This window comes from Opisthocomus hoazin, chromosome 6 (genome assembly GCF_030867145.1).
Source record: "Opisthocomus hoazin isolate bOpiHoa1 chromosome 6, bOpiHoa1.hap1, whole genome shotgun sequence".
NCBI classification, from domain to species: domain Eukaryota; kingdom Metazoa; phylum Chordata; class Aves; order Opisthocomiformes; family Opisthocomidae; genus Opisthocomus; species Opisthocomus hoazin.
This window is the reverse complement of record NC_134419.1, coordinates 80,723,189-80,750,238: the sequence shown is the minus strand read 5'-3', so window position 1 is coordinate 80,750,238 and position 27,050 is coordinate 80,723,189. Positions and strand designations below refer to the sequence as shown.

Genomic DNA, 27,050 nt, shown 5'->3' with positions numbered 1-27,050 from the left:
AATGAGTTTTAATTGGGAAACATAAAAACACCCCACTTACAGTTAATGATTAATGCATTGTAATATGCCTAACAAGTCTCGGCATTTAAGAAGCTAAATAAGTCCTAAATTTACATCTTTGTCACACACACAAACATTTTCTGCAATTTAGAAGCTGTTGTGGTCCAAAACCAGGGCAGAAGCTTTTGTAGAAATATAATAGTTCTCACTTAAGAATTTTGGGGTCAGCCAACTCTGGTCCAAGAAGTGGGACATGGCAGATAGTTTAGGGCGTATTCACCAGGACAAACTGAAATGTTTTGATTTGTTGTTGAGTCATTTCACCATCTGAGAATTATAAGGCAGCGCCTACTCAGGTGGAGTCTAGAATTAGGGGAGAGAGTGGGAGTGGAAAAACAAAAAACAGAAGGGTTCTCAGATGTCCTCTGTGATCATGGAATGAAAACCACGTCAGGTTTCAAACAGACCGTGCAAAGATTTGGGTAAATGTCATTTATATTCAAGCCAAGATTCAAAACTAAAAAAAAAAAAAAAAAAAATTGAAAAAGTGAGGAGCTATTGTAGCAAATTATCTGGACTAACAATAGCAAGCTTTCTCTACACAAAGTGAGCCAACAGATAGTGGCAATGAAAGCAAAAGAAACCTGCTGTGTGCAGCACAGAAGGAGCAAAGAGAGGTATGTTAGTCTTGTAGCAGCCTAATACGTGAGACCCCCAATAGGATCCTTGGCTTCAAGTTATTTGGAGAACTAAATAGTAGCATAGTCATACAAGGAGATACAAGGTGCCATACTGAAGGTCTTCATTCTGTAACACTGAATTTGAAATACATGGACCAAAATTTCTACCTGCAGATACAAAAATGGAATTAAGACTGTTGATTTCATGTAAGATTTGTTATAGAAAGAGTACTCCCTAATTACTGCAATGGAAATAGTCATGATTAAATGCTGGTGTGATTATTTTAAACCATTCATTAAGTACATATGAATAGGAAATTCAAAAAGGCAAGTCCTAGTATTAATATTGCATAAATAGAATCATAAAATGGTTTGAGTTGGAAGGGACCTTTATGGATCATCTTGGTTCAGCCCCCCTGCCATGTGCAGGGACCCCTTCCACCAGACCAGGGTGCTCAAAGCCCGGTCCACCCTGGCCTTGAACACTGCCAGGGGAGGGGGCAGCCATAGCTTCTCTGGGCAACCTGTGCCAGTGCCTCACCACCCTCATCGTGAAGAATCCCCTCCTTATGTCCGATCTAAACCTACCCTCTTTCAGTTTAAAACTGTTGCCCCTTGTCCTGTCACTACATGCCTTGGTAAAAGTCTCTCTGCGTCTTTCTTTTAAGACCCCTTTCTTTATTGAAAGGCCTCAATAAGGTCTCCCCAGAGCCTGCTCTTCTCCAGGCTGAACGGCCCCAACTCTCTCAGCCTTTCTTTGTAAGAGAGGTGTTCCAGCCCTCTGACCATTTTTGTGGCCTCCTGTGGAGCTTCTGTAGCAGCTCTGTGTCTTCCTTGCACAAGGTATCCCAGACTGGATGTGATACTCCAGCTGGGGGCTCATGAGAGCTAGAAATCACTTGTATTTTATTAAGTGAGAAATTATTTTTGTTAAGTAAGGAATAAAAATAGTTTTAAAATTTTTTATTGAATAAAAAATATGTTTCTACTTTTTCGAGGAGTATTCTAGAGAATGCTCTCCATTTATTTGACTGTGAGCTCTTAATTTTTAAAATATTATGTATTGTTCAGCAGCTTGGAGGAAAAAGTCCTACTAATGACCAAGGAATAAATTACAGTAGATACAGCTTAGGACATATGAGTTCTCTGCTAGAAAGACATTGGCACAAGCCCAAACAACAAGAATAAAAGCTTCTGAAAATATTTCATCTACATGGCACCACATCATTTCTTTGCGCTGTATCCATTCATACAAGAAATATTAAACAGTTAGTGCTATTCCATGTATCAGCGGCTTTAAAATAACTTTCTGAATTATGTCTCAGCAACATAACAAATCACATTATCAATTAGATTTTATAACAGAAATGACATTTCATAATATATTTGAGCATGAAAGGAATTGGTCAGCTAAAATTTATGTAATCTGAAAAATGTGAGAAGAAAAAAACCCATGGTGAATTTATTGATAATATTCTAGGACAAGAACATATTTTGAGTAGTAGGTAGCTGTCCAAGAAAAAGTGTGTAGTTCTAAATGGTCTGCAGGGAAGAACTGCAGCAAGTTTGCTACAAAATGATAAAATAACAACAAAAAAAAGAAGCTCTGTCATTAGTCCCTGGTCTAACTGCTCTGAAATTAAACTGCCATAAGCAATCATTCAGGGATTTCTCATCACACACGCTACTCTCTCCAAAGAGAGGGTAGCTGGTCCTCTCAGTAACTGTCTCCCCATGTTGCAAAGGGATGTGGTAGAGCAGATGCCAAAACTTTGTAGCTGATCACTATGGGTATTTGTAGGTAGAGAAATCGGAGCAGATTTGCGATCGTTGTAAAAATACATTCCCATGACTGTTAAAGCGCATTCATCTGAGTTTGAACGCTAATTTAATGACTTTACAACCTGCTAAGCCTTCTGACCCCTGCTTTGGCACTCTGTCTGACCTGAAAGCTATCCAGGAATAGGATGTCGGAGGGGAGCGAATCACTCTATGTGAATACAAATTCTTTCATCTGTATATTGTGGATGAAAGACGAGCTCAATGGCTGTAGAGCCACAAGGAGGAGCTTTGTAAAGTACCTCTCCAGTACTAATTCATGCTTCCAACTGAAGTGCCTTTATGTGTGTACAATAATAGACAGTTGCTAGCATGGATTTTAAGAATGTTATCGAGTTAAAACTGAAGGCATGTTTATGTGCCCTGAAATATTTACCAGTCTGTGGAATACCTGAGTCCTTACTCAGGTAATGAGTAGACAATTTCTCTGCCAGTAAGAGCAGAACGTGGGTGGTCTTTCATAAACCTAGTAGGTACCATTTTAATAAGCAGTAGTCACAGAAGTCTTTATTTAAGTATAAGAAGAGAAGAAACCATTTTAATTAATTGCAGTTTTCCAGAGGGTTGCCTAAGACTTACGATATGAGGAATAATTTTAGATCACTTAATTCCATTTTTACAAAATGCAGTATGATACGTTAACAACGTTACTGGTATGTAAAATATCAATTACAATAGTCCCTGAAATCTGAATCTTGCTATCTATTATTAGATATATGTATATTTTAAAGGTCTTAAACATTGTAATCACAATAGTACGTCTACCATGGAATGTATTCTTCAACTGTCAAGAGAGTATACATATACTAAGTCAGTGTTAAGTTCAATACAGTTGCAGCCAACAAAATAAAGACCCCTGTCAGAAGTAAAGGCCTATATCTTGGGCTAAGAAGATACAAGAAATTAAAAGGGAAATAATCTTCAACAATCATTATCTTAAGCCTTAGTGTTTTGTGTAACTATCAGCAAATGAAGATGTCATTAATAGAAATTATATACATTTGACTAGCTTTCTGAAAATTTTCAAACATAACATCCCCTTCTTTTTGCTTAGCTTTTCAGTTTGGTGGCAGTGTACATTACTATGGGAAATATTTAGGGAGACATTTATTTACCACTGAATTACTACTGTGATTTTTTTTTTCGTTTATTTCATATAATGCTTCAGCCTAACACATGAGTAGAGACAGCAGTGACAGGACGAGGCGTAATGGTTTTAAACTAAAACAGGGTAGGTTTAGGCTGGATATAAGGAAGAAATTCTTTACAATGAGGGTGGTGAAACACTGGAACGGGTTGCCCAGAGAGGTAGTGGAGGCCCCATCCCTGGAGGCATTCAAGACCAGGTTGGACAGGGCTCTGAGCAACCTGATCTAGTTAGTGGTGTCCCTGCTCGTTGCAGGGGGGTTGGACTAGATGACCTCTAGGGGTCCCTTCCAACCCAAAACTTTCTATGATTCTATGATGGCAGACGAGGATGCAAACTGGCAAGGTGAAACTGAAAGCAAGATGAGTACTGAGTTCTAGTACTACATTCTTTCCTATAACTGAATGTTTGTGACCTATCACTTTTCTTGATGGTCTCATACCTGACATTTACCATTTGAAACTGTTAGGAGAAACTAGATGTCAACAAAGATTAATAGCTTTTCCAGAAATCTCTAACAAGGCTGCACTAATTAGGAATTTGTGTTTATTTTCTGAACATACATCTGAAAATATTTTTAATAGTGTTCTGTATTTCCCTCCAGCCTTTTCAATGACTTGTTTTAAGGGAAATACAGTTACTGTCACAAGACAGAAGTGTTCATTTGGAAAACTGCTGTGGATGGCATGGAGAACAAGCTCCTAAGCCTAAAGCGAACCTGAGGAGAGAACAGTGACCATGGAATTACAGATAGAGCTTAATCTGCAATATCCTGTAAGAGAGGAGGAATGTGAGGGAAAAATGTTTGTGATGAAAACATTTAGTCTGCTCAGAGCACGCATCTTGATCCTCATTCTAGTATTAATAAGCTTGTATGCTGAAGTTCTCAGCATTCTTGGAGCAGCCAGAACAATCTGTTCTTCTACTGATGTGACAGGTACTTATTAATTACTTGCCAATACTCTGTCAGAGAACGAACCAAGAGTTTCTGTTGGAAGAAAAGAATGTGTTTCCAAAAATATTTGCAGTTCTGTCATGTCCTCAGAATTTATCTGGACTTGTAACACTTGAAGTATCTTACAGAATATACGATAAACATGATGAAGTGTGCTGCAGCTGAGGTATGTAGATGGCTGTCTGTAATTATCTGGTTAATCTGATAGTAAGGTAGCAGCTAAATTGCATATAGCAATTAATAATAAATAATTAATACTAATAGTGTATAGCAATAAACATGATATTGGCATAGTATTTAACAGAGGAAAATGTATTGCAGTACATGGTCACTGAATCAGGACCCTGATGTCACTTAGAGGTCGTAAGAAATACCTAAATATACTGTCTTTGTCATTGACTAATAATTAATAAAAGGCTCGAACAAAGGCTCTTGTAGGAGCTCTCACCTACCGAATTGGTAATATCCACATAAAAAACCTACAATGACTCAGTTCAGAAAGAGCTGGGAGAGAACAGTGCCATCTTTTCCATGCAGACAGTTATCCATGTCCAGCACAGTAATACTTCCCAAATTCCCAGCCCTGGCCAGCCTTCATCACTACCTTTTCCCAAGAAAGCAAGCAGATTCAGTTTTTCAAACCTGCGTTAGTGCCCTGCTACAGCATCAGTCGCAATCTCGAAGAAATGTAAACTGGTACTCTCATTGTCAGGTACAGCAGCCACTATTATATCTTGCAAAAGTAAATGGAAATGTTTGCTCCTGTCATTTTACTTAGCTAAGTCATTTTCAGTCTTGCTGTTGTGTTCCATTACACATTCTTGCCTGATCTCTGTCTCCTACCTATTCCTGCTGGTGAGCTTCTCCCTGGAACCCAGAAACATGAGTCAGATCAAGGCTCAGTTACTCTTTCTCAGTGTGTGTAGTGCGTACTCTCCCCATCTGCCAGCACCCAAGCATACATGCCTTGGATGCTCATGACCCTACTCCAGCTGCAGCTACTCAGACTTCTTATCCTACTCAGTGGCTACTCTCTAGCTTATCTTATGAAAAGGAAGTTTACTCACGTTCACACGTGCCCACTCAGAACAGAAAGCACACCCACGCAGAAAATAGTTAGAAGCAAGATTAACGAGAAGATAGGGTAGATTGTGGTGATCAAGCGCAGGTCTCAGTCAGATGACATTCTGACTAGCAGCCTGTTTACATGCAGTTGATCCCCTTTAGCCCCTTTCCCCTCTATTTTCCTGCACCTGATACATCTCAAGCCCTCCTTTTGCCCACCTTTGGGCCTTCCTCTAAATGTCCCATAAGTCTCATCAATTCACATGAACACCTTAAAACATCTCATACTAGGTTTTGAAACTCCAAAACTGTTTTTCCCCTGCATCCTATGTTCTGCTGTAGGCAATGATGCCCTTCAGTCTGCGAGGCATACAGGAAGGCAGTTTCTCACCTTGAGCCATCTCAGTGAGTTTCGTGCCAGGGCAACAGGCTGATTGTCCTTCTTTGATAGCCCTAAGAGTAGCAACTTGCTTGACTCCTTACACGGTTCAGGTTACTGGAGTTCCTTCCTTGTCAGTGTTCATCTGATCCTCACTGGGCCTTTGTGTTTATGATGATTTGCCTGTAATCTTATAACCAAACATCAGAGGTGCCTGCTTTCTCCTGCACTGCTGCTCAAGACCAAAAACTAGCTCAGATGCACACGGGTAAAGGTCTGCTGGGGTAGAGTGGCAACAGACTTCTTCAGCTGAGGAAGACCATACCATGGAGATACATGGTCAGTATGCTTTGCTTGTTACGTGTCTGTTCTAGCAAAATGTGAACAACTTAATCACATTCTGATTTTTTATCATACGTGGAACAGAAACTGTTTCCAGCTTTTAAGTTACAACAGCATAGCTTTGGCTTTTAATTACATGTGGTCGGTGTGGACACCAGATGGCTGAGAGGTCTTTCATCTGGTATGTTCCTGCGCATTCCATGACAGGGCTGCACATGCAACTGGGTGCACACACTGCACATGCAGAAAAAGGGAAGTCAACAGTCTTACTGACTTCCAAAATGGCATAGCAGCCAACGCTGAGACATCTGTATCCAGATATCTATATCAAGTATTTATACACTAGTTGTTTTCCTGACACAAAATTATGTGCTATGTTTTCTGGTCCAGGCAGAGACAGAATTTAGGCAGTACTATTCCCACAAATGAGGTGTTCATTTTGCTGCTTTGGTATAGTCACATCTGTGCAATGGAGCAGTGTCTATGTTTGTACTAGCATACTGGCTTCTGTGCTATTTTTGTAGGTATTTTTTTTCACCTCAAACAGAGTTCATTAGTATTTGTCCTGAATGACACTGACTTTTATTCCATTGGAAAATATCTATTTAGCATTTTTTGGTTTTTAGTATTGCAAGTACTGACATTAGAAACATAAATAGTACATATACTGAAATAAATTTGCACTGCAGTTCTACAGGCCTTTCTGCTTCTTCATCAGTATGATTCAAGGGACATGGCCTAAATCCGTACTCAATCAAACGGGTCTATGTTGGCCAATATAATCTAATTGTTTGACATTTTTATAGCAATTCATTGAGACTAAAGAGAGATGACTACATTAATATCTTGATGCAGCTAGATAATAGCTGAGCTAAAACTCATGTGCCAAATAACTGAAAGGCTCTTAAATTCTTTTACAGATATTAACTCTTTGTGACAAAGGAAAGAGACTTCAATACAAATGTAATGAAGAGAAAAAATAGTACAATTCATAATACAAGGTATTATAATAAAGAATATTGTAATAAATTTTCTAAGAATCTTCACTAATCATTTACAAATTATATTTCTCAATAATTGAGAAGAGAATTATTGTTAATGTTCATGACTTTTCTTGGATAATCATTTTCACTGAGGTCAAAATTAAACAGAAAAGGGCTTAGCTGATGGATGTGTATTTTATTCCTCTAGCTAGACTGAACAAACTTGTCTGCCCTGCATACATCTCTGGGAACAGTCAGGTTGGAATAGTGGGAGAGGAATATCATGGAGTCTCACAGCATATGTGAATGCTGGACTGACTTAGGCTTAGACAAGTCGCCTCATGTGAGTGAAGAATCCCATCAAAACCCGCACTCCTTTATAAGTGTATTTGTTGTAAGAAAACGTTTCCTGTGAGTGGGGTCACAGATCTGCAGGTAAGAGCAAGCTGAAGGAGAACATCAGAATTGTTTTATTGTGGGGGTTTTGGTCTGAGCCTGGAGAAGAAGTGAAAGGAAAAGAAAGGAGGAAACAAAGAAAAAGCAGGAATAAATACTGCAGTGAAAGACAGAAACACAGAAAAATGTGTGTATCAAACTTGGCTTGATTGCTAGTTGCCTTTTTGCTTTCAGAGCGCTTGGCAATAGAGACTCAGTGCGGGCAAGGACAAGGTCTCATTACTCAAAAGTGGAAATTCTGATGTGATTAAGTGCTTTTTTACAAAAAAAACAAGGTAAAAATATTTGCAAAAGGAGGAACCTGATTATCGTGAGATGCAAATGGATAAATTAGAGATTAATCTCCTTCTTCTCTACTTAAAAGCTATGCTGGAATGATCCTGCTTATGATGAACTTTTGTTTGAGCTGGTCCTTAATTAGAATCTCTGTCGTTCTCCATGCCTTTTCACTTTCAGCAGGTAGTATCTCCTCAAGCAGTGCACTGCAGTTACGTGTGATTTTAGGAGAAACCAAATCTGCATACTAAAGTATTTGTATCTTCCAAAAGCAGTAGCAAATCTCTAGAGAAGCTGTGTTGTCAGAGCAAGAAGATGAAGACATTTTAAAGTGCATCAACACATCATTGAGTGGCTAAGTCGTCACCTTTTTCCCTGCTAGTGGGTGGTGAGGTGAGTTGATCTTAGGACCTTTTAAAATGTACTCTTCCTCTAGATTTGAGGCTGTGGAAAATAGCCTGGATAGTCTACTTTTAAACGGCAGCATTCTATTTCTTATGGAATTAATTTATTTTGAGAGCTGTTTTGAAATCTTTATTTTTTCTGATGCCAAAATTCAGCCAGGAACTTTTTTTCAATTCTCAAGCATGTGCAGCCTGGAGAACAGATTTTTTTTTTTTTTTTTTTTTTTTTTTTAATGAAGAAAGTGCTGGCACAGCTGTAAATGCAGACCAGCTGTGGTGGGCCATTGCAGAAGACATTGTGACTAGGAGATCGTGATTTCCAGCAGCATCTAGGTAGAGTTTAACCGTAGGCCTTGGCTGTAGAGACCCATATGTTAGCATGAGTGACCCGCTGTATAACCTGAACGTGTGCCATTATGTTAGTATACACTGGACTTAGCAATACCACCTATATGTTCTGCTTGTAAGAGCTCATTCCTATGGAGATGTGTAAAAGCGTAATGCTCTCAGTGAACCTTGGTGTGCCAACTAGAAAGTTTGGCATTGTACAGATAGAAGACAGATAGCTTTGTTCACTTGGAAGAATACAATAAAGATGTGAAGATCAACAAGGTCAGAAGACCTCACCATGGGTGGGATCTGGGCAGTGTGCCATGATCTGCAAGGAGGTACTTGTTCCATGCTGAAACAGCTGGGGTTGCCAGCATCAGAAGGGTCCTAAGACTGCTGTTACCTTTTCCATAATTTCCATTTTTTACTCGGTAAACCATTTAGCTAGCCTTGCGTGTCGGTGCTTTTCTCACTGTTATCCCAAAGGAACCAGTATGACCTCATAACACAACAGTAGCTCTTATGACAACTGTAATTTATATTAAAAAAATAACTATTTCCAGTATAAACAAGTATATTGATGGATTATTGCTGATGTTTTTAAGCAAAAACACAAGGTAATTATCCCCCAATGTCATGGAAGATTTATAGGAAGGGCAGTTATTTTGTCTAGGTTGCATCATTGACATGTAAGAAATGATTACAAAGCAGAAGAATGGTGTAGTGTTACTTTGCTAATTTTGCAAATCGTAGATAATGCTATAAAACATCTTTTTGAAAAGGGATGTTATTTCTAGGCATACTCTTAGTGGCAAAACAAAAATTTAAGGACACAAGAGGCTGTTTATGAGTCTACAGTCAAGTGTGAGCACATTGACTTTGGCAGCATTCACACCTCATGAAATTTTAAGACCTTTAACACCATCCATTGCATAACTTACTTTTTGTATATGGTAAAATTTTCATGCTGTGCTCTTCCCACATAATGATAGAGGTACCTCTTCAGTCACTGTGCGCAACTCTGTTCAAAAAAAAAAGATCGTGCCTCCTGCCCTTTTTTTGGCTTGTAATTCTAAAAATTTTTTTATTGTGTTACATTGAAAGACTTAACAATGAACTTCTGGGAGCTCTGTAACACTTTGTGTCAGGGCTAATACTGTTTGGTTAGACTACTACTAGCACTTCAAGGTATTCATACATTTTAAAAAGTACTCTCTGACTGACAGGCAGGAAAAAAGGTATCCCTCTCCTGAAAAGCATTACTGAAGATATTTTAATGTGAGAAGTCCCACTGTTTCTATTATTCCTTATTTCTATCAAAGATAGGAACCTCTCATAGAGACAGCATCTCACTAGAGACAGGGAATGTTAATGCTGGAGAACTGGTAAATATTGCAAAAACACATTTGTTCATATATGCGGAAGGTAAGAACCAATGCCTTGTTCAAGAAAATGGCTTTTCCCACAGTTATGGGAGTACTCGTACTAGTAAACCAAACAAAATCTGGCCCTTAACAGAAAATAATTGTGAGGCTCTGAAAAATAACGTGAGAAATATTGCTGACATGCTGTGTTTTATAATGATTGATTAATTCTTGTTCAGTGTAGGCTTTTCTTAATGGAAAGAAAACATTTGTGGTGCCTCTGTGGTCCTATTAAGGCTAATTAATTCCTTCACCAAATGAAATGAAGACTAATTAGACTCTAATATTAATTTCCTATTTGTCCAGAACCACTAATTTTCATATCGCCCTGTTGCAGCCTACGTTTTTATGTCTGTACTTGCTGCAGTTTGTCTAACAGGGGGGTAAAATGATGTAAGACATCCATAAATGTAATCTGTTGAAGTGTGCTAGAGGGACTAGTGTGAAAGGAGTACAATTCAAATCTTAAAAGTGGTAGTTAGGCCACAAGTTACATGTGGCATTAGACATGAACTGTTTCTCCATAAGCTCTCAAGACAGAGCTTCACACTAAGAAGACAGGTTTAGATGACAAACCCTTGTCTGTCACTTAGATCCTGCTCAGGTGTTTTTCAGTGTATTTAATTCAGTTGTGAACTTCTTTACTGAAGATAAACTACTGATACCGTCATGCTAATCCCACTGCTCCTAACAGACTATAAATGAGTGCTTGCTTATCCTTATTTCGCTCATATGCTTTCTTTGCCTCCTTAGTTTCTCCTGCTTCTCTGCTTGCTTCCCTTGACAATGCAAAAATGGTTCTCTCCAGAAAGCTGCTGGGCACACTGCACCATCCCCAGCCATCACCTTGTGTCTTTCATACTCTCGAAAGTCAGTGGCACCTTATCTACCATGTTCTACTTCTGTGGCTCAGATTACACTCCCCTCTCTCAGGCTTTGAAGTGTTTCGCTCTGATAAATTGCTTCTCAACAAATGTCTGTTAATGTCCCACTTGTTTTTGTGGTACTGATTACATCCTCCATCCTACACTGCATCTCACACTACTAAACATTGTTTTCCTTATGATATAACTGCTTAACCAGTCACTCAGGGCATGAGAGTTTCTCCTTATCTCACCATCCTTTAAGTTCAATCCACTTTTTCCTGCATAACCTAAGCAATTGCCTCCACTCCTGTAGATTCCTCTACTATCCTTATTAACAGCATGCAAATCTAACTTGTTATTTGTAATGCATCTCCATCTTTCCTAGTCCTGTGTTTTGGCCAGCCTCTGTTATCTGAATGTTTCACAATTATTTTCAAAGTTGTGTGTCCAAAACTGTATGTCTGATCATCTCTTCTGAGATTTGCATGGCTGCTGCTCTTTCTTTCTCCCACAATCCTGTTATCATCAACGACAAAACTATCCCCTCTGACCTGGGGAACCGTCTTTATTCCACTTTGGCACAAATATTCTGGCCATGTCTGAAATTATTATTTCTAATCTTGTTTTTTCCTTTGGCCGCTACTACTCTGTTGCCTTATCCCATGTAACCATACCCTCTACTTCATTTTAGCCATACCTCTTTTACATCCATAATACGTACTGCAGTGTATGTAGAAGTTCATTGTCTTCACAAGCAAAAGTCTCCATAATTCTGTCCTAACTACTCTTCATTTGTTGTTACTCCTGTCGCTGAGTGCAAGTGTTACCATCTTTAACGCATAATTAATTCATCTTCTTTGGTGCCATTTTGGATCTGTACAGTGCTTCTCTAAATTTGAGTTGACTGTGAAGTCTGTAAAAACTTTATAGCTTCTGTATGTTTAAATGCTACTGTCACACCTTTAATTAATGAGCTGAATAACAGTGGAACAGTTGCGTGCAAAAGTAAGAAAGTGGTTAAAATTTCCTTTCATTTTAAAAACTAACACTGTGACAGACTTCTCTTTGAAAAGAATACTGCCAGCGCTTTATTGCCATCCAGAGAACAGCAACAATTTGAAGCCTCTAATAATGTGTAGGAGAAGTGTGTATGTGTGGGTGTTTCCATGTTTTCTTATTATCTTCCAACTTTAATAACCAAAAGGTACAGAAAATGCTAAATAAATTTAAAATAAATCTTTTTCTGAAAGTCAGGCTCTGAAAGTTATCTCAAAACTGTTTCCCCTAAAAAAATATATAAGACAATTGGTTTTGCACAGAAAAAAAAATCACCTTAGAACTTCTGACTGTGAAGGTATTCAGGTGGCTGTCGCAGGAGTGCTGCAGGTGGATAGGCAGTGTGGACTCCTTTACCTGACCTGGGGAGAAAATCTTGCCTTCTCTTTCAAGCACTTGCTTATGACTAGGCAAAAGGAAGCAGGACTTAATGTTGTGACTTTTCAGTGTATCCCTATACATTCTCTTATTCAGAGGATTCCTATTTTGTTCCTATTGTGCTGCAGTTCTCCCTTTTCCTCATTAAAAAAGCCAAGGTTATTTGTCTGCTCTGTGGCTGAAATGTGAGCACTGCCCTAAACCTCCTCTATGAATACCCTTCCTTATAATGTTTTGAGTGCAGTAATTCAAAGCCTGGTGTCAGACTATCCACCCTGCCATGCACAATGGCAGTGCGACCTATGGCTAACCTCGCACTGGCTGTTAGTGTATGAAGTGGGTGTGCTTCCATTTTTGTTAGTTGGAGACGCTGTCTTTGACTACCTTTACAAACTGGTGTCCTCAATTAATTTACAGATGCAAACCAAGTTTTCTTTGGTGAAATAGTCTAAAAGGCTCACCAGTACCACTTCATCGTGAGTGACTTGCATTGACTTGCATGTAGCCACTTATCAAATGGCTAATTCATTTTAACTTGCTATTTTCTAAGGGTTTCCACGCATTTTTACGTTGTCTTCTTCTTTGCCATTACCTAAGTTTTGATGCTTTATTTTGTACTACAGAGCAATACTCTATGTATCCTCACCTTCTCAGGAGATAAAATATTTCTGTTACTTTTAATTAAATACTAACACTTCTGCCAATTCTTCATGATTTAATACATCCAATACCATTAACATGTGATTAACCTAGGTCAACATATCCTTGAGAGAGAAAATCTGAGTCTTAAATGCAAGAATTTTTGCTTTCAAATCATACCTCACTGTTTTAACAGACTAATGAGCACAGAAATATGCATACAAATAATTACTGAATATCTTACCCTTCCTGTCTCACAATATTCCCAAAATATGTAAAAAAGGCATATATATTTATTGACATTTTTGCTTTAGATCCACAGGATTCATGGTAAAGAATATGAATCATGAAGAATGTGGCTGTCAGAATGAGGTTCATAGTTTGGGTTTAAGATTAAGTACTGCAGAAGCTCAAGCCCACTGAGGCAAAAATTATACTGTAGAAGACAATCGCCTCGTGAAATCTTGTGAGATGAATATGAAGTGCATAGATGTCTTGCAGTGAATTCTCACATTTCCAGCTCATGATGTTATTTGTAGAGTAACTCATCTCTTTGGATCTTGCCATTCTAAAATGAAATCGGGGTATTTGAATCTGAACAACGCTCCTACTCAGTAACTATAAAAAGAATAAAATTCAGATCAATTTTGAGTCCAGGATGAGTTAAGAGGAAGACCACAGTGTATAAAAATTGCTTATTAAAAAATAGGTTTTTAAAATATTACAAATTACTTCTCTATGTCTTGCAACTAAATTTCTCTAACAAAGGGAATTGTGAAATACCTACACAGCTTGACACCTCCCGGGTAAAGGATGGTGAGGCCTGGAATGGTGTAGTCATGGCTATCCTTTGTAGGATATGTTAAAAGGTATTCCAACAACATGAAATTCCTATAGCACCCACTGACTTGCACCATTAAAGGTAGGATTGTAGAGTTAACAAGGGTGCCATGCTCCCAGGTATTACTTGTTGAGCAGTGCCTTGCCCCTTGCTGGAGAGCACATCCATGCCTTGTGGTGTCTGGTATGGCAGCAGCTGTCACTGGGCAAGGAAAGTTCGCCATGATGCAGATATCTGTTCTGGAGTAAGGGTATAGGTACCCATCCTGCCCTCCCCACATTTGCTCATTCACTCCGGTAACTCCAGTAGCTCACCTTCATGTCAGTCCTGTCCTCCAGCCTTGCAGTCATCGTGCTTGGTCTCCAACCGCAGGAGCTAGCCAGCACTTCATGTGCACTTCACTCCTTGTATGGTCAATCGCCATGGCTTCCTAACTTCTCTTCTTCCTCCTCTTCTGCAAAGGACACATGGTGTAGAAAATGTCTGAAGAGCTGTCTCATGCTTATAAAATGCAAAACAAAGAGTATGATTGGGTCTTTTCCACTCATAGCTGTCCTATGAGAACAATAGGAAGTTGGGGAAGGGGGAAAAAGAGCAGGGACAAAGAAATTGACCACTTACAGTGTAAAGGGAAAGCTTTACAGAAATACACTTGCTGAAGGGATCATATTTTACCTATGTACTTATAAAGGATCTTTTAACAGAAGAAAAGCAGGTACACAGAGTTACCTGTTGTAACATGTTTGTCTTGGATGCCAGATACACTATTGCCTGAAGCCCCCCGCCAAGCTCCACTTTGCCTTCAGAAGTGAGGACTGCAGACAGTGGGACCCCCCCCATACACAACCCCACGAGAAGGCTGGTGACAGGGAGGAGGAGTGAAGAGCTCATGATTTCTCCCACATTACTGTCATTGCTGCTTCGGTGGTTAGACTGTCTTCACAGAGCTAAAGCAAAATGCGTCAGAAAGCCAGGGCTGTGCAGAAATACGGGGGCTGAATTACTCTGTGCGCCCGTCAGTGTGAATGCTGCAAGGGGCCACAAGCAGGAACGGGTGTCCAGGCAGTTCATGTGAGCATCCCAAGGCCAGAGTGGCTGCAGGGCCACACTGCCCGTGCCTGTCCCTCCATCACTGGCAGGGATCTGCAGCTTCTGTCTTATCATGAGCATGAGAATTGTAAAGAAATCAGCCTTTGCAAGATACCAGGGTTTCAGGATATGTTTTGTACTGTGTTTCTGTGTTTCCTTTCCCTGATCTACCAACATCCCCATCTGCTACAGGGATGGTTCTTGACTTCCAGCTCAGCAAGGTGCTGCTCTGGGACTAGGTTTAGCAACAGATATCTCAGGTGGCTACCTGTCATTACTTTTCAAGGCAATATAGTTTTTCAAACTGTAACTTAACAAAATAAAAACATGAGAAAAATCTGGTAGAAACAAAACGTCTTTAATTCTGTGTAAAGAAATTGTAATTTTCTGAAGTAAAACAACACTGGATGATTCATTCCATATCATATTTCTGTTGCTACGGGCTGTACAGTGTGTAGCTAGTGTGGGTCCTCTATACCACTGTGGAGTAACTTTTGTTTCAACTGGCACTCTAGTAATGTCTTGTGTAGAAATAATGGTTTTCCATACTAAAGTATTTAAATATAGTCAGCCCTTGCGTTTTCTTCTAAAATGCATTCAGTGAAGTATAGATCTTATATAGGATTCAAAATCGGATATGCTTGGTCTTAGCAAAATTTTATACAATTTTCACCAAAGGCTTTTTAAAACAGTTTATTACACTCATGGCCTAGTTTGGTTTTGCGTGTGTGTAAGCGACATTCTGCTAAAGCTAAGCATATTGCTGCATGCCATTGTGTGAATTAAATATATGAGATGGAATGCAGCCATGGAAAGCTGGCAATTTCTGTTCTTTTTCACTGTTTACAGAAAGTGTATTTATGTTGCACTCCTTGCTTTTGATATCAAAGCTGTAATAACAAGTTAATGATTTATGCCAGGATCAGCAGCTCAATTAAATGTAGTGAGGATGTGACTTAGGCAGAAACAAGAATTGAAGGACTGAAGGGACACAGCAGCTCCTCAGAGGAGAACGACAGTGCGGTGCCACTGGCTGCTGCGAGTTGCCTGCTGGGCTAGGGTGTTGCTTATGCTTTCTGGAGAGGCATGACCTAGCTCAGAACTGAGAAAAGTAAAAACATACAGATGTAAATACAGACATCTAACATGCTCCAATGTGATGTGACCCAGCACATACATAATATTTGTATTCTCTAACCACTGATTTCTGAAAACTGTAGTTGTTAAGAAACAGAAATAATAGTTGTCACCTGGAGCTATATGGTCTCAAGAACATGACAGTTCTTAGCTCTGCACAGTGCAGGCACATACAGGGAAAAACTTCTGTCCCACAAAGCTCAGCTTCAGAACTCTAACCTGTGCTACTGGCCCTTTCTCCAGCATTCCTGCACAGCTGTACTGTCCTATACCCTACTAACTTGTCTTCTAAAGCTGAGTTAATAGAATAGTTGAGTTGGAAGGGACCTACAATGATCCGCTAGTCCGAATTAATTTACTTCAAAAGTTGCCACAAGCACAGAATATTTTCTTGACAAAGAGGGAATGCAGAGAGAGGATATGAACAGCACTTTATAGGGGTTATTTTAATAAAACAGTGCTTGGGTGTCTGGATGGCTTGTCTGAGCTGCTGGAGATTTTAGTGGCCCAAACAAGGTTCTCTTCAAGGACAGACATAAGTGCAGAAGCCAATGGTTTTCTCTGCTTTTTTAGTAAAAATACCCTAACAAATCAAAAAAGCACTCAGACCTGTTCCTCCCTTAACCTCCACTGGTTGAAAGTGAGTCAGCTGTGTGCTATATATTATTTATTTGTCCATTAGCATATCGAAGCCATGTGCCACTTCATGTTTTTGTGCAGCTGACCAAGGAGCCATCATCAGCGTAAAACTCTCCTATCCTTACTGTATTACACGCCAGCATAGCAGCACTGGGCTCCCCTGATGTCGTTTTCAGGAGCAAGCAGGCTGTGCATTGGGAGGAGGAATGTGGTGGAGGAAAGGACTCATCTCATGGCTGGGTATTTGACTGCAACTGCAGAGCCAAGAAACTCTGACATGCACTCAGGAGCCCAGAATCTCAAAAGCCAGTGTCCACAGAAGCATAATGTCCCCACTGACAACATTTTTTGTATTAAGTGAAGGTAACAAGGAAATATGCTGTAGCACTGCACTAGTGATCATATCTCCCACCCTACATGGGACAGATTTTGTTTTCTGAAGCTGCAAACTGAGCAAAAGATCGACATTTTCTGTGTTCGTCTCCAGTTTTCCTCTTAGAAATGGTGCTACGTACTGCCATGGTGGACATCTCACTGCCTCTTTTGTCCTGGGTTAGCATTGCTCTCTCTGAAGTTGGGTTCATGTTAGACTCTGCAGTTTCTATGGCACTGCAGCTGAACATCTGAATCAGACACTTCCTGAACTAGAAAGTTGGAAAAAAGGAGATCAGTCAAAACACATAAGGAATTTTAAAGTATCTCTATAAAGCAGTATATGTCTTCGCTAAAACTCCTGGAAATTCGCTCATGAGTCAGTTTGGAATATAAAGAAATAGCCCCATAAAATATATTTGCCTATGCCACCATGAAGAACTCTAAAACTGCGAAATAATGACATTCTAAAAAGACCCAGACTAGTGGAAAAGCTTATTCTAAAAAACAATTTTCCTCTTCTGCTTGTTACTAACCACAACTAATGGACAGAATTGGTCATTTCTCCAGGCTTATGAGTTGCTTTCATATGCTAATACCCAGCTATTCAAAGATGGTTTGCATCCATGTTGTTCATGAGTAGGGTAAGACCAGCACACGTATGCCATGCATTGGGAGATTGGGATACTGTCCATAGGATGTAAGGCAAGCAATAGCTCTCTCTGCAAGACTGAATAAACGTATTCATCAATTCTTATTCAACAGTCACTTTACTGTTTCTCTTCTTTTGACTTACGTGCTTATACTCTGCTTGATGCCACCACTCTCAGTAGCTGCATTCATTGCATAAATCTATGCAAGTTTATTATCATGCCTGTTACCATAGTGAACACGTATCAGTTTGGTTCATCCCCTTATCACTTCTTCTTCTCTGCATCCAACCCCTGCCCTCATTCCAGAGAAGAAAGCTCCCTGTCCCGCAGGCACATGCAATGCTTCTGCCCTCCCTGTACATACAGCCACAAATGCAGGATTTCCTGACACAAATTGAAGGTATTGAAAACTTCCACCCCCAACTCAAAATCAACTCACTGGTGCTGCATTCCTGAAGAATTATAAAAGTGTACTGGAACAGTCTTGAAAACAGGACTTGCATACAGAAAACTAACTGATGTTCACTAGGGGCTGATTTTCCTTTATAATATCTAAACTTAATAATTATTCATGCTCATTTTAATAATGCACAGAGGCTGATGCTATCTTCCAGTAGGCAGATATACAGTGATGTTTTTTGGTAGTTCTAAATGCTGGATATTGCAATGCTAGTTAACTAACATGTTGGTAGGTAGAAATAATTCATTACAAAGCAAGACAAAGTAACAAAATATAAGTTAAAGACACTTTGAGAGTATACAGTACCTGTTTGTTCATAAAGACATAAATAATAGGATTATAAACAGTAGCTGTTTTGGAAAAGAAAGCTGGAATTGCTGCCAGACGAGGATCCAACTCAATGGAGGGGTACACAGTGACTAGGATAGAAAAGGCGGCGTATGGCGTCCAGCAGATTAGAAAGGCAATGATCATAACAACGACCATTCTAGTCACTTGTCTTTCAGGTTTTCTGGTACTTCCCAGCCTGCTTTGCGTATCTGACACCTTTAAAGAAAAGAGAGAAGATTCCAGAAAATAAACAACAAGGCCTCCAACCAGTGAATTATGGGCAGACTAATAATCTGCCATGCTAGAAGGAAAGACCTACTCTTCTTGAGTACGACAGCACGTAAGGATGCTGTTACTGGATCACAGGGTGTCAATGTTACTGCTGAGGGATGTGAATTACTGTATTTTGTCGTTATTAAATTTTCCTTTGCTTAAGTATCTTTATATTTTTACTGTCAAAGTGAGACCAAAAAGCTATTACTAGGGCAATCTCTGTGTGGAAATCTAATTGCAGTGAGGCTCGACTGCAGCCGAAAGAGACACTCCCAAGCTAGCTTCAGCCAAGTCACGATGAGCAAAGCGACGGCACGGGTTTGCTATCCAGTCTCTCAAAAGGTAATCTAGCTCAGGTAACTTCATGGGTGCTGGAGCACTCTGCCCTGAGGCAGTGCAGAAATACCTTTAAATTCCATCTGTGCGAAAAGAAATCCTAATGACTTCAGTCAAATCAGAGACAACATTTGGCCTGTATTTAGAATGCCAAATAACAGAACACAATGCCCCTGACAGAGTGAACAGTATGAGGTAACTTATGACAATAAGTTACCTCTAAAAATAGGAAACAGAGATTAGGGCTACATTTTTGGATGATACAGCTTGCCATACATCACTAACTTCAATGGAGCTACCTCAGCTTACAGCAGCTCTAGATCTGCACAAAGCCTAATAGAGCTAGACTTCTTGGCTTGCAGGAAAGCTGACTAGAGAACACTTTGTACTGGTAGGAGCTGTATCCATCCCTCTCTTGCCCTTTTCTGGTCTTTTTGTGAAATGCATTTGCTGCTGTCCTGACAAACCAGTTCATGTATAGCAAAATATAATGAAAAGCACAATTACATTACTAGGCAAATGTGAGATGCAAATACACCTTTGAACCAGCCTTACAGCCAACTAACTCTAATCTTACCTACAAAACTGTCTTCTGCACCAGTCAGCCCAAGCACAGCATTGTCCTTATGAGATCTTTTTACAAGTTTCAGCAGCTTCAGCTATCTTCCAGGTTCTCATTCAGGCCACTGCCAGGGGCTGACTTCAAGTAAAAGCTCTTGCCTTGGACCACAGACTTTTCCAGAAATTTGGAAATATAGGCTCGTGGCTGTTGCGGTCACCATCAGTAGAGGGGAAACAACCCCAGGCAAGGCAGTGCAGGAAAGGAGGCTGAGCTGTCCCTGTCCCCCCACTGGCACCTGAGCCCCAGCCTGCTCCCAAGGCTGCCCACCAAGCTGGTCTCCCCAGCCCTCTCGTGCTGCCTCTTGGTATAGCTGAGCCCTGGCCAGCCACCACATCCACAGGGTGTAAAAATTCAGCTGTGGCTAACAGCTATTGAGAAGCTTTCAGCCAACTCCCAGTCTACTCCTGCCATTATGGCTACTCACAGTAATTGCAACAGTTTAACTGAAGGCATGATCGTGACTTAATTACTGAAAAGGAAGGCCATCTTGGTGAGTCATTACCAGATTGTGAGCCTGAATTCAAGCACTTTGTTTTTCATGTAGCCTTTGCTGACAGCTAGGTGTCCAATATGGGCATTAAAGACAGCACTCTGCTGTGGCTGTGCAACCACCTTGCCATAGGTGGAGTTTAGACCAGACTAAGCAACAGTGACCAGGAGAGTCTGTCAAGCTCTGTGGTGCTTTATGGCCTTCACCAGAAGAGCGTCTACAATCTAATGACACCAGAAATAAAATAGGATTGGGGCATTTACCAGGAACACTCCCCCTCTTCCCCTCACTGATCGTGCAAACAGCTTAGAGATGTTGATACAGAGGTTATGTGATGTCAAACAATGTCTTTCTGGGAAACATCCTTGTTCTGCTTCTGATGACTTAGAGAAACAAGGCACTGTCACGTAACGTTAGCTTACATGGGAATTAACTAATGATAACTCTGTATGGCTCTAGAAGAACCCGATGCCAGGTCTTGCAATAATAAATGCTAATAAAGTAAGAGGTTTTGGTGTAATATGGCCTTTTAGCTTTCCACAGTAACATTAGAACTGAATGGAGACATTTTCCCTAATAACGCTTGCACTGCACTCCGACAGTTTAACACATTTAGCACTTACAGAAGTATAGAAGCACCTCCTGGGAAAGGTCGTGTCCTCACTGCTGGAGAAAGTTGTAATTCATGTAGGCTTTTTTAACAAACAATAAACACAATAGCAACAATAATGAACTGTCATAATACCCACAAGCTCTTAGGCATCAGTGAAGGCTGTATTAGGTCCTGAGCAAAGTTAAGATATTCCCTGCCAACATACGATGTTTCTATAGCAGTTTTTCATACACACTGTACCTACATAGAGATCGGCCCAGCCCCCCTTTCAGCAGAAGTGCAGTCACCTTGGGGAAGGAACACAGTCTCCTGTGTCTCCTAGCAGCCTGGCCTTTTTCTCAGCTACATTTTTTTTGTGGATGGCAGTAGATTCCTTTAAATCTGCGAACACGAAACTGATAAGGAATCATGTACTGGTGCTTTATCTTACAAAAAAAAGTAATATCACCATAATTTATCTCCATTATAAACTGTTAATTAGATCTTTTCCTAAAGATTCATTTCTTTCATTAGTTTTGCAGTTGTAGTAAAAGCTAATATTGGCATTGTAAAGCTGGGGTCACGGGGACTAGCAGACTTTACTAAGACAAAATAATGCCACTCAGGACCAAGTCTACACTGTGGCAACCATGGGACATGGTAGTCAAAATCTGGGAAGAGGGTTGGTTGGGAACATCAAGACCCCAGTTCTGGTGCCTGGGTCTCTCTCTGTTCACAGTAGTCAGATTGTTAAAAATCAGCTTAGTTGTGGCATACAGCCTTATGGCAATTCATTACAAATTTAGAGAATATGTCGCAGGTGGTTGGCTTTTCCACACCAGACTGTGTTTTAAGCTGTTACAAGTAACAAAGGCTGACTCAGTTACACCTCTGTGAAAGCCAACAGAAGCCAAAGGCAAGGACTGGCACAAGCCAGACAGCTACAGCTAAACCATTTGTGATGAAGTGCCCTGAGGCTGCCCCAGCATTTCCCGGCTGTGTGGTCTGCCAGGTCACTGCGCTGCAAGGGGAGTGTGAAACACAGAACTTACTGAGAAGTGTGATTTTTTTTTTTTTTTTTAACATTACCGCTATTCTTTCTGGATAACGGAGAGAGGAGTGGGAATGACAGCCTGGCAAGATCACATCACAGTGGTTCCAGGCCAGTGCTGGGACCTGCTACATGGCACAGATCAGTCTTCCAGAAGACATCCTGACCTGACCCAAATTGCAAGATGGACCATTCACTGGCTTCTGCTGTGATTGACGGTGACATTATCCTTCATTGCCTCCCTTCTTCCTCACCTCACCTGCTTGATTTTTAACTTGCAGCCTCTTAATTGGCTGTCCCAAAGGAAGAAAATGTCCCATTTTTGCACCTCCTAAAGCATCTGAGTAGCACATCATTAACCGCTGCTCTGGCAGACCCATCACAGTGAGAGGCTGTGTCAGCTCTTCATCTGCTCTTCATCCCTTTTCCTCTGCAGGTAGGTTAGGACATGGAAAAATAAAATACTAATAAAAGTTCTGGATATTCAGAATAACAGAATCAAAGTTTTACAAAGTATTGTAGGAAAGTTCCCCCAGACTTGCACCAACAAACACTGTGCTACCTCACCATGAGCGCTGTGAGCAGCAAAGCACCTGTGCCGCACTTCACATTCAACCTGGGAAACTTCTCATGTTTAATATTTAAATCAACCTCTCCCAGCCACTTAAGCTTCTCTCCCTGAATACATCCTGGAGGAAATCAAGAAAAATCCATTTAGAGGAATCACGATGTCACCTGAAGTATGCATGTTCCAATATGTATTTTCTAACCAGAAAATAAAACATTTTTTGCATTTCTCTTCTGTTTTCTTTTACTTAGAGAAAATGACTCAGAATAAATAAAAGCATTTTACTATCACAAATACTTTAAATAAATTGAAGAAATTTACTGAATTTATTACTGAAGCAATAAGACAAGGCATATTTACAGTAAATGGAAATAACAGTATTGTCCCCAAATATTGTCCCAAAACCATGATCCAAATAGGAATTTTTCTGTTCTATTGTTGTCTTCTTTTTCACTTTTTGCAGATTCTCTTTTGGATAGGTCAACATAATAAATAAAATTCAAAAGCATTTCTCAAGTCTTTTAAATGTTCCTGTACAATCTATTATTTACTAAACAGCATTACATTAGTTACAAATTCTACTTCTTATTCTGCATGCAAATGTTATAGAGTATTAGCCAGCACTCTTAAAATTTTAAGCTAAATTCTGATTTACCTGGTTTGAGTCTTAAGAAATGTCACTGAATTGAAGTACGATGGTAAATAAACTCATACTGGGTCATGCAGTTTCTTTATTTATGAGGCAGACATTCTTTCATTTGTATGATCTTTGTCTAATCAGCTGTACTGACAAGTGATGCAAACTGCACACTTTGAAAAATCGTTTCTAACCATAGCATGAATTTCTGTGTGTAAGGATAATTATATAACAAGGGATGATAACTGAGTGCATTTACGGCCTGGAAATTTGATCTGCTGATGTCTGATCTTCATAGAAAACTGAACACAAAAATTCCAAATGTTTCCGTACATACACATTTAAGAAGTTTACTTGTAACTGCTTCTTCTTACCTTTCTTAGCTTCTGCATCAGTTTTCCATAGGATACCAAAATCACTGTTAAAGGCACTATAAAGCAGGTGGTGAAAAATGCAATAATGTACGTATGGTCGGTATAAGCTCCTGAGTACCTGTATAAAGCACAAAATACATTGTGTATTTATTACTAGTATGCATTCTTACTATTTTCTTGAAATATTAATTTTGGTCTTCAAAGCAGTTGCTAGTGTTTTTGTCAACCGCCTTTATTCAAAGTGGCCCTGTACAACTCTAGTCATATCACCAGATGGAGCCTTGGCCCATCTCCCCAGCTGTGGGCTAGGACAGGATCCTATGACTGTAGGCACAATATCACAGATCTATGGGACAGTCAGATGGGAAGGGACATGTAGTCCAACCTTCTGCTCGACACGGAGTCAGCTATGGAGTCTGACCAGAATTTGTCCAGTCTTCTGAAAAGATTTGTCTCTTTGTCTTCTTTGAATCCTGACAAAAAGCACAAGGTGCAGGACAGTTATTTTCATTAGCGATGGAAACTCCTCCCTTCAGAAATTTAAAAAAAATCTGTTCTTGGTAAATTTTTCTCAGTTTTGTTACAACTTTCTTTACATTCATCTTTGCAGAAATGTACATCATCTTTAAACCTTTCGTTTAAATTCCTGGCCCTGCGATGTCCTGAGCTGCAAGGTTCATTTCTTTACCGTACTCTGTGCAGAGTGGCCTTACCAGTTAGGCTCACAAGTAGTTCCAATCTTACTGGTGGTGTAACTGCTCCAACCCATCGTTGGTGGAATGGTCCAAATGAAGGAAAAGGTCCACACAAAGGCAATACCTAGGGCTGCATGCTTCCCCCTCAAGCGCATATTTCCCAGTGGGTGACAGATCACAATGTACCGCTCAAAAGCCAAAAGAGCAAGAGACCAGAGAGCAACAATTCCTATAGTAAGACAACACAGTCAGCATCAAAAATTGGGTAGATTTGCTGAAAAGCAGAGACCATCCCACATCACAGAATCACAGAATTGTTTAGGTTGAAAGGCATCTCTGGAGGTCATCTAGTTCAACACACACCCCCTACTCAAGCATGGTCCATACAGCAGGTTGTCTGGGACCAAGTCCAGTTGGGTTTTGAATATCTCCACAGATGGAGACTCCACAAACACTCTGGGCAACCTGTTTCAGTGTTTGACCACGCACCACATCAGGCGTCTTTTCCGTCAACCCAAGTTGTGAAGGGATGTGCAATTTATGTGCATTATTCTAATATTTATGAAGAGCACAAGACATTCATATTTGTCTAGTTTGCCAGTCTACAGTATAATGACTACAAAATCAAGTAGCTAATCAGGCTATTTAACTGATGATGACTTCTTTTTTTTCATTCAGTTCTACTCTGAAAAGCTGCAAATTATTTGTAGCTTCCAAATTAACAAATTCAGATATATCTTCAAAACGCTATCTTTGCAAGAAATTTCATATTTCGTACTGTCATGAAACTAATGTACAGACAGCTGCCACAACATCAAATTATCATTTTGTTAGGCACATATCACCTGAGCGGCCACCAAAAGCTTGAAATAGCCTGATCTTTCTCCATGGCACATGGCGTGCATGCCACAAACTGATTTAGTAGCATTGCCCCTCGCCGACATTCCCTCTGTGTAGCTAAGAGTGAGCAACTCTGAGACTCCGTTTCAGGCTGAGGACCAGCAATGTGTTTGGTTTAGAGCAGTGACAGAGTTAGAAGTCTGCCTCTAGTGTGCAGCTTCAGAAACAGGAAGGCAGGTCTAGCTCAAGTAAGTAGATGTCCCATTTTAAACTAATTTCCCAATTATCCTGCAGTGGTGTATTTACACAGGGAAAAATATGGTGAGGATTTTCCCTCTCAGAGTTCTTCTAATACTTTTTGTGTAGTTAGTAAAACAAAGCCAAGAAAAAGAATCACAAAAATATGTAGGTGTGAGGAGTGACTATTACAGGTGTGTCACGGCTCTTCAGAACCACTGGGGTGTAGCTAAAAAATATGTTTCTGTGCCATGATATTTTACACAGTTTAAGAGCAGCCACTCACCCTTTTTCTCTCTCTTCTATTTATCCATATATGCACACACCTAAATACAAACCTTGAAAATAGCTACATATAGTGATTTTTTTTCTGATATTGTTTTACCAAATACCCCACAATGCTGTTATTCTGTTCGCAAGGTTTTTCTCATTATATTAAACATACTCAGTGATCAGTATACATGCAACAAGCCGCTGATATATGACAGAGATAGTGGTATATGTTATTCACTCACACGTGAGATCTGCTGTAGAATATGTGTAACTGGGGAAAGAACTAGTGAGTCTGAAGGCATGCAAAGTCAGTGACTTGGGAAGCTGCAGGATAGATAGTAGAATACACTGCAGAAAGCTGAAGGAAAAGAACATACAACTAGAAACAAAATCAAGCTTACCAAAAAATGTGACAGCAAATCCTTCCAGTACACAAGCCCAGGCTCCCATATAAAAATAACCCTTTAGATTGGTTAAAAAGCTGATGGTGCCACCAGTCAGTGAGACCAGGAAATCAGCCACAGACAAATTGACTATAATGTAATTGACAGGTTGTCTCAATTGCTTGAACTTAAAAGTTACCAGGATTACAGCCAGGTTCTCAGCAAGTGACAGGGAGGTCACCACCAACATTACTGCTGCCAGAAGCCTGAAGTGCCAGGGCTGGATGGAGTCCAAGGGACGTCGGAAGGGATCCCATCTGGCAGGACCAGAGGAACTGGACAACAGCGACTCATTTTCAGGTGCTCTGAATGCATCCATTTTTTCTCTCTCACTAGCAAAAATAATACTGTATAACACCGGAATTTCTAATCTGTAAATAATATTCAGGATTAGAAGGAGAAATTTGCCGTCTCCAGCAGAAGTTTGAATAAACTCTCCATGCTTCTGCTTTCCAGTAACAGCCCAGGAAGCAAAATTTTGGTCAGAGGAAAGTTTAGTGCTGTGCAGTGAATGTGTGAACAGGGATGAACAAGATAGATAATCTCTTAGAGCAACGTCTGCCCCTCTCCGCCAGTAGTCTCCTGCTTCTCTCCTGCTGCAGCTGTGTCTTCATCTGTAATAAAACCCAGCTACAGAAGCCGCAGGTTCCTTCCTTCTGCAGCAGCCAACAGCAGTGCTGAAATATCCCTCAGATCATCACTGCTCTGCGGGGAAGAGTGAAGTGTTTGCTTGGATCCTCCCTGACCTTTAGCACTGTGAAAAGGAAGCTTTCCATTTGTTAATAGTGAGGGTGGGGTGATCCTCCTCAAGCCCTGCGCTGCTGGGAGCACAGCGAGGGGGAGACTCCCACCTGACTTGTTTGCTTGAAAGAGGGCAAC

The 27,050-nt window shown here is 40.2% G+C and overlaps 1 protein-coding gene across 2 annotated transcripts in view; it reads right to left on the bottom strand.

Moving 5' to 3' along the window:
- The window catches only part of LOC104326836 (opsin-VA), a 66,809-nt gene extending 40,319 nt beyond the window's left edge, over nucleotides 1–26,490 (bottom strand). The window contains exons 1-6 of one of the 2 annotated variants that reach the window (XM_075424005.1): nucleotides 26,130–26,490; nucleotides 24,397–24,607; nucleotides 23,684–23,801; nucleotides 18,717–18,956; nucleotides 17,441–17,569; nucleotides 14,375–14,514 (exon numbers count right to left, since the gene is read on the bottom strand). In XM_075424005.1, coding sequence (XP_075280120.1) covers nucleotides 14,491–14,514; nucleotides 17,441–17,569; nucleotides 18,717–18,956; nucleotides 23,684–23,801; nucleotides 24,397–24,607; nucleotides 26,130–26,490 — 1,083 coding nt within the window. In that variant the 3' untranslated portion in view covers nucleotides 14,375–14,490. Of the gene's footprint in view, nucleotides 1–14,374; nucleotides 14,515–17,338; nucleotides 17,570–18,716; nucleotides 18,957–23,683; nucleotides 23,802–24,396; nucleotides 24,608–26,129 lie in introns of those variants that run through there. The other variant, XM_009931652.2, reaches the window with a different exon arrangement.
- Between the last annotated feature and the right edge of the window lie 560 nt (nucleotides 26,491–27,050).